Raw genomic sequence first — 8818 nt, 5'->3', positions numbered from 1 at the left:
CACTTGAATTACATCTATTTCAATTCGTGAAAAGAGTTTCAATCAATCGAAAATATATCGTTACCCACATCTGCGCGGAAGTTATAAGATAAATACACTAGATATCTATGTATATCATTTTTATTTCGATTTTTAGAACGTGTCCTGCTTTATTCAGATCTCTCGATTAGTTCTGCGGAGCGAATATTCACAGCTAAATATTGCAGAAACAATTTAAACGTTATTTCACGGAAATACACGGTGGAAGCTTTAATATTTATTATTCCTTTTTTTTTCGAGTGCCAGGAGAAAAAAGCTTAGGGCCACCTATCTCATTCGACTCGCGCGAGTCCATTACCCTGCGTATTACCACCCGCGAGTAATTAACATAAAAGCGATAACTTGAGAGCGCTGTGGAACACGACGACAGCCGGCGCTTTTATGAAAGAAACGGTTTATATTTATAAAAAAAACAGCAAAAAAGCGCGTTTGAAAAAAATTTGCAAAAAAACTCTCGCTAGTAACAGTCAAACAGTTTCAATTTTTGTACAAGCTCTGCTTTAATATAATTTTTCGATATTGAAGTAATGGTTTGAACATCTTAATATAACCACTTTAATTGCGCAGAAGCTTTTATCGAAACAAAGTTGTACGATATTACGAAGCTGTTAGAAAATGTACATATAATTATAGTAATGTCGCACATAATTCTTTGATCAATTATGTAACCGAATATCGACGTTACGTTACGATACGCGGAAATAATCGACAATATAATCATTGCTTTCGTGTCGTCACGTCGTTATAGCAACGCTACTGTCTGTGTACGCATATTAAGTTACGTTCTGAGGAGATCAGAGGTCAGTGTGCCGATGTTCCCGATATATCGGCAGTCACGTGCTCGTCACTCACGGTTCCCGAGTTAATCGTTAAGGCTATAAGCACTCGCGTTTGTCAAGAGAGATGTGCCCGTGCTTAATATGCCATTAATTATGCAGCAACGTAGTCATAATTGCGCTGCATAATTGCGCTCTGAATGTCCACGAAAAAAAAAAATAATAAATACACTTTTCTGTTAAAATGTATATACGGTTACACACAATATTTTTTTCACATACATCCTGATAACAGTATTCTGTGATTTCTGCGTAAAACAAGCTTTTCCTGCTACAGCACTGTAATGACGAACGAACGTCATCGTATAGTGTTTAACGAGCTTCAGTTTCGATTACACTTTGCAACTCGACAAACATCTCATATACCGCGCTTTATCTCATTTCTCGATTTAGATATCGAACATGCGACCGTTGTACATCGTGATTGCATTGCGTACGTATACATAGGCAGACGTTTATTTTGGAGTAAAATTGAAAACGGAATATTTTTTATCAATTTTTCCACGCACAAGTACACGTAAACACGTAAAGAGCTCTTGGGTATAATTATTGCATGCACGTAAGAATAATTGAATGACAATAACGCAATTTTCGTGGCATTTCGATAAGGGGCAACTTGTGATGCTGTAATAATTACTGCAATGTGCACAGTGCCTATTTTCGCGATGGGTATCGAGGATGTAGCCGCGTGCAATTGCGAGCACTGCGACGAGGAAAGAGTGATCGGTTTGGGAGAGGAGACGACTACTCAGGCCATGTACGAGGAGGACAGTGATAATGATGGTAATCGGACAATTTGCGCCAGGAATCGCGATTTTAACGATCGCACGTTCCAAAGCGTCTGTTACATGCTATGTTACAATCGTTGCACGACATACCGAATGGTGGCAGTTAAAGAGAATGACATAAAAAAGTATGTCATGATTGCATACAGACCAAGTAAGCATTTGAAAAATTATAACGATTACAGTAATACAGAATTTTCTGTAGTAGCAGTTTCTGTTTCGACTATATTAAAAAATTTAAAGATTCTAGTGTACATTTATTACAATATCATATTGAGCCTGATTTAACTTTTAGGAAATTATGTCATTATTAATAGCTATAATTTTTATGCAGATTATTATAAATTAAGAGACGGAGCGTGCTGAAAGAGAGGATTATTTGTGCTTTCGCAGATAGTAATCGAAAAGTTCGACGTGTGGGACTATTATAGAAAAGTTTAAACAGCAATTTCGCAAAATTTCGAATTATTTATTAATACGAAATATTAATATAGATATTAATATACGAAAAAATGTTTATTTCAGTAGTTTTATTGTCCAATTATCCTCAACGGTTTATTTCGAATGTACTATCTCTGATGTGGATGTAACTCAAGATTGTTAAATATATTTTTTGAAGTGCCCACTTCAGTGCACGACGAGTATTGTGTTTTCCTGTGATCAAGATTTCATTTGACGGTTTGAAATAATGAATACGGTAAGGACACGAGAGGAAGCATATATATATATCAAGAGCAGCGCAGAGGTTACCGTGATCAAGAGAGCAGTATTTTCAGGTTTTTTCCATTGCACTACGAACCAAATTTTGCAATATTTTTAATGTGGATACCTTGGACGCGCTAGTTTTTACCGGTAACCGGAACTGTACTATTCCGATTAATGTAGTTATGAAAATATTAGTCTGCCATTTGTGATATAGTCCACTTTATAATTTCTAACGGAATTTTTATTAACAATATTTATATACCGTACATTCTGATGTACATATGCGTGTCTATTAGTGTGCAAATTATTGAGTACTTTCCAGTTAACGAAACAAGTCGACACAAGCGTCACTCTATCTTTGTCGTTCATTAGATGTTAAAAAAAGAATGACGCTTGTGTCGACTTAAGTCGCTAAATAAAAAGCACCCATTATAGGCATATTTTCTAATTTTTCAAATGTTTTATATCGCACGTAAAATTACGGGTAAATTCCCGAGTTTTGGTAATCTGCGTCCACGTCGGCGGTTTCGGATACAATTTAATTAAACAAGAAAAGAATTTTATTTAGTATAAAAATATAGGTTCAAGAATAACACACTATATTATTTAACGTAGCTTTCGGATGAACGCTGAATAAAGATTTGTCAATGAGCAGTCGCGCGGAAGGATGTGCCATTATTACTGGAGAAACTGCGTTGTAAGAATTTAATTGCAGTCCGAGACGAAGTATCGGTTCGATAATTGTAAATTTACGGCGTACCGCGGTTTCATTATTTCCACCGCCGTTTCAGCTATTTTCTCGGTCTCATTCACCGCCCCGTGCCAGCCGCGAATTATGTTAAACGACGAACGCGATCCGAATCTCCATTTGCACTCCGACCTTCTCTTTTTGCCCGCGTTTGGCGGGTTGGTCTGGCAATCGGGAGGTAGCCATGCGTAAAAGATCAGACGTAACAGAGCGCAAATAATACTCTCCAATTAAGGGGGAACCATGTGAGGGCTCGAAGGGGAGGGATAGAGAGAGGGGTGTGTCGGGCGTTTCCGTATGTCCGACGCTCTCGAAATGCGCAGGAAGTTAACAGTCCAGCTTCGGGGTAGCTGCGGCGTTGGCGGAGGAGGTGAAGCAAGAGAAGCTGAAGGAGGAGGAGGGGCGGAAGTGAGGGACGTGAGGTGGCCCGCGGGACGAAGGAAAGGAATTAACCAGACGCGGAGTCCTCTCGCAAATTGAGTTGCATGAAGCCGGAATTTAAACATTCAAATTAACCTATTTAGCAAGTCAAAGAGGCTAATGTGTGCGCGCCGATTCCGCATGCCCCGCAGATCCTAATATTCAATCGATATTGCCTTGTATCTTGCCCGTCGACTGCAGGCCCGTCGCGGTTTTTTCTCCCTCCTCACACCTCCCCTCCCTTTTATATCGATAGCTATTCGATTCGCGGCCAGAAACGCGCCCCATACCCCCTCTTTCGCCGCGGAAGCGGTTACATCGGAGATATGGACTTTTTTTAAACCTTTTTTCCCCTCTTTTTTTTAATCAAATTGATGCAATATTCGTGAGGGCGAATAAGAAGCGGGGACGGTATAAAATTTATTGCTCGGCCGCACGAGCTGCGCTACTTTGTAACACCGGCTGGTCGCGGTGATGTTTTCAAACATTCCAATTAATTCTTCCCTCGGAGCGGGCATTGTTTTACGCGAGATAAACGCGAAAGATCGTCCACGTCCGACAATCCGGTACGCGGTGCGCGCGGTTGCAAACCGCTCGCGTAAACAAAGGGTGTCGCGCATGATGTTACGACGCACGTTGCCGGCATGACGTGCATGAAAAAAATATCGCTCGGAAATCGATCCATCAGAGTGGGGTCCTTCGAGTATTTCCTATATCGGGATCCTCGGCCACGTTACGGTGAACGCAGGGTGAACCGCGCCTTTGAGTACAATTATAACTTTGTACAAATAAATTCTCAAGAGGAAGAGGGGGGGGGGATGTTCGTTAATAGTCGTCCCCTCGCAAAAGTAAGTATATCGTTCCTCGCGCACAATTCCCTCCTTCTCAGGCAGCCGATTTCGAGTTCTGGGGCATTTCAATAAAGTTCAATAGTGTTGCATTGCGCTATATATCGAGAAGCTAGTTTACGGTTTCGTAGTCTCGTTAGCGTGATCGATCGCACGCGCGGTGGACGTTTCCGTTTTTCGAAAAAGAATTTGGTCAGCCAGCGTGAAATTAGCCATTAGAATATCGCATGTGCGAGCGCTGTATCGCGAAATCGCTAGTGTCGTTAAAATGGATTAGAAATTGATTATCTAACGGAATAATTAACATATCAATATCTTTATATTCTTTATCGTGAACAAGATATTTTTAAATTGTGATAAAAATATGAATAATTAAGTCTCATCCCCCCAGTGCAGTAATATAATCTAATAAGTACTCATAACTTTACTACATAAAATATTTCATTTCGCGTGCAATATATTTTCATTTTTAAACACGGGTTTTTTATAATTTACGTTCTCTTTAGACACATCGTATAATTTTGTACGAGAGCGTTCCTGATCTGCTCGCGCGGGAAAGGTATCAAAGTTCCTTTTTCCGTCGCCGAATTAAACAGTCCAGTAAACCGGACTGTCTCAGCGTTTAGGTTCGACGGGAGAAGTCAGATGGCCCGGCATATTTATATATGTTCGCGACTCATACGTACGTACATTTATGCGCGACTGTGTATACGCTGAGTTCTCAAAGGGGGCCCACCGTGATCGTTTCATAGAGGGCCAATAAAAGGTAGGTAGGACGGAATCCAATAAAATCCCTACTCCCAAATCACACGGATGCCTGCTTCACCTGATTTCGAGTAGCAGCTACAAATTTTCCATAAGACGGCGCTCGTCGTCTTTGACAAATATAGAGAGAAACGTGGAGTTCACCGGGCAGAGAGGGCCGTTTCGGGGAAAACACCATTATATACATCGCATACGGATGCAGGATGGGAAATATTCGAAGCTTTACCGACTCTCGAAGCTATATCCACGTTCATTTGTAACGCTCAAAAATTATTCTTGCGTCTCGCGTCGCGTCGCGTTCCGTCCTTTGTCCCGAATCGCGTGCTCGGCTCGCAACCTCGCGTCATTACGCGCTACTCTACTAAAAAATGACAGCCGCTTACGGGGCGAATGCCGACGACGACGACGACGACCTGGTTCGACCAGGTAACGCCGTAACGCGCCGTGCAGCGATAAATGCGGCGGTACGCTGCGAATTTTACATACGCCAAACGCAAACCATCGTTCGTCGTCGTCGTCGTATTGTTCGGAGGGATTCGGAGGAAACGCGGTCACCGCTCGACTTGGTTGGCTTCACTTATTCTTACTTACGGTACCTCGCACGTCGCATTTCCACGTCGCCTCCTTTAAGGGGGTGACTGAACATTTGTCTGGCTTGCCCCGCGACTAACTACGAGCCGCCACTACGAGGCGAAATCTGCCGCGGCGGAAATCGTTTCTGACTGATGCCGAATGATCACTCAACCACCCCCTTTTCTCAACCGCCCCATTGTTCCGCTATCGTCGCCTTGATACCGATAGTTCGCGCTCCTAAGACTTCGGTCCGATCCCATTTCTCGGTTCCGGAGCACGGACTGCGTTTAAGTCCCGACGGTCGAAGAAAACGAGTTTTTTCCTTCCTTTTTACAAATCTTTCCTCGATCGTGAAAGAACATCCTTTTAACGGGCGGATCCCCAAAGATCTGCATTGAACATTGGACTGACTGCGTTGATTAAATGTGCTTGCTAATTTGAATCTTTCTGAACGCTTCCTTTATGCTCTACGTGTAATTTTTTTATACTACACGAGTATACGTATATTATATTTCTTATAAAAAATTTAATTTAAAAAACAAAGAAGAGCGCGTGTCGATATTTGCATAGAAAGCAAATTAATTTTCTAGCTGAAACGTATCGTGTGCTGTAGAAGAATATCCGGGAGTTGCATAAGAATTGCGCCGTCGTACAAAGTGGACCCAAATACCCGTGCATTGACGATCGATCTGCAGGCCACGATATGTCGTAACGTTAAAATTTTGTGCTATACCTTTATTACGTCATTATGCAATCAGAAGCAATAAAGACGCGCAACGATTTTGTAGTTCAGAAAAACATTAGATTGCCAATCGCTCCCGGCTTAGGAGCAAACTCGCGGAGAGCACCGACGCTAATGTTTCTTTTCCATGAACTGGATAACCCACTGGATAACCCGCTCGTAAAGGCGACTGATTGACGTGGCGGCTCGTAGGCACGAGAATTGCTCGTCCCGGCGACCTCGTACGAAACTCCGCGTGGAAGTATCGTAAATGGAAACTTCGGGATCGCGTGCGTCAAAACGGCTTTGCGCCACGGCGTTCGTCGTCGGCGACATGGTCACTGGCGTCTGCTCGCACGTTCTCGGAGACATTACCGTGAAATATCCGTGCGAAAGTTGATTTGTAGATTTCGATGAACGTCATCATTCAAGCGGGCGAGCAAAATCGTGAGAAAAGAACTTTCGATTAAATTCGTTCTACCTACGAGAGGAAATTATTTTGAATTTGTCCAAGTCGAAAGAAGAGAGAAATGAGAAAATAAAAGAATAAAGAAGAAAAGTATTTTAAGACATTTTACATGACGGTCAATTACCTATATCTGACGTGTCATAAAAATTTCTAATATCGGTGTATTGCACCGTATTTGTCGTGACATTTATTATGTGTGTTTTTATAGAATAAATGGTATAAAGCTCTTTAACTCTTATAAATTTACGCCACCGAAGCCATATCGGAGCTCGGCAAGATCCTAAAACTTTAATAGCTCATAATAATAAGTCAGCTGACGCGGGAACGACGAGAAACGATGGGGCTGAGTTGTGATAATTTTTCCGATAATTTAAATTGTCAACGATAAAAATTGAGATGGTTTAAAGTAACTTCTAAGATGTGTGTTTTATTTTGTCATAACTTTCAATTCACAAGTTATACGAAAGACGAATGTATTTTTTAAAACTTTTTTTTTATCTTTACGGCTTTGAAATTATTTTTATTCGTTGTTTCCAAATTGTAAATAATAATTAAATAACGCTTTTGTAGTTATATATTTAGGTCGTTACAATTGTGAAGTTCATTCTGTTGTGATTACTTTACGCATTTATATTTTTTGCATCGTAGCGAGTATCAAATGACTCGGACACTCGAACGAATCAACTATCTCATTATGTTTTAATGATATTTTTATTAATATTTTAACCCATTAAGTCTACACTGAGAAAAAAATATTTAGATCCAAAAAAATATTCGTTAGGTTGGCTTCTAACAGCTTATTTATTTAATATAATACACATATTTATTTAGAATTAGATATTTTTATTTAAATTGAGTAAAAATATCTAATTTTAAATAAATATGTGTATTATATTAAGTAAACAAGCTGTTAGGAGCCACCTAATAAATATTTTTTTCTCAGTATAGTCCCTATACGCTGTTTTGGTTTTAAATTCTTATATAACTCAGGTTCTAATCTGAATTCTAATTGATATTTAGGAGTAAAAAGAGTTCTTTCCAAAAATATAGTCGGCGATGCGATAGGATATTTTGGGGAAAAAAAGATTGAAAGTAGAAGTAAAAAGAATAAGTAACACCTGCCTTTTTACTATCAAATATTCAACTAATAAATGATTTTGTCTTACTTTTTGAGTAGAATTTTTATTATAGATCACTCAGATAATAATTATATTGATTTATTCTACTCAAAAAGACGAAATCATTTATTAATTAAGTATTTGTCAGTAAAAAAACAGGAGTCACTTACTTCATTTTACATCCATTTTCAACCTTTTTATCTTCTTTTTCAGATATTCTATTCCATTGCCGACTACATTTTTGGAAAGAGCAACTCTTTTTACCCCTAAATATCATAGTCTAAAAGTTTTGAATAGGATCCGAGTTACAACAGGATTTAAAATAGAAAAATGCATAAGGACCTCCTAGAATTTAGAAAAATCTACAGTGTATGTGATGCAAATTATAGATTTTCAGCAGTGAATATCGACACACATTTAATATAGATTATCGTGATAGAAAGAAATCTTTTTGAAGAAAATGAGTAAAATCCAATATCATCTTACTTACCAATTTCGAAAGCTCATCTAATTTCGAAAGCGTCGCTCAGTTCATGTCGCAGGTCGTAAATGCGTTGTCAATGCGTAACCAAATCACGAGCGCTTTATGTTCTCGCATCTTTTTGTCAATCTGACATGTTCCTGCAAAAGAACATGGTATATGAGTTAAATACATGAGTTTCGCAAGTTTCGTAACTCACCAAAGACGAACGCCGAACGAGCCAAACGTAAGTGAACTAACTTATTCTCGTGATAGTCTGATAGCTCACTTACGTTTCACGATTATTTCGAGGATATTACTGTTTCCATAA

General features: G+C 39.6%; 1 protein-coding gene across 1 annotated transcript; it reads left to right on the top strand.

Annotated features, from left to right (window-relative positions):
- Positions 1-1176: 1176 nt before the first annotated feature.
- Positions 1177-2285, top strand: LOC139775514 (uncharacterized). Its single transcript, XM_071711540.1, has 3 exons — positions 1177-1308; positions 1527-1814; positions 1995-2285. The coding sequence occupies exons 1-3, from the start codon at positions 1278-1280 to the stop codon at positions 2024-2026; spliced, it is 351 nt and encodes a 116-aa protein (XP_071567641.1). The 5' UTR covers positions 1177-1277; the 3' UTR covers positions 2027-2285.
- Positions 2286-8818: the final 6533 nt, after the last annotated feature.

The sequence above is a fragment of the Temnothorax nylanderi genome, unplaced genomic scaffold (genome assembly GCF_030848795.1).
Source record: "Temnothorax nylanderi isolate EJ_2023f unplaced genomic scaffold, tnyl_v1.0 TNYL_tig0100_pilon, whole genome shotgun sequence".
Lineage (NCBI taxonomy): Eukaryota > Metazoa > Arthropoda > Insecta > Hymenoptera > Formicidae > Temnothorax > Temnothorax nylanderi.
The sequence above is the reverse complement of the archived record's forward strand: the minus strand, read 5'-3'. Positions and strand labels throughout refer to the sequence as shown.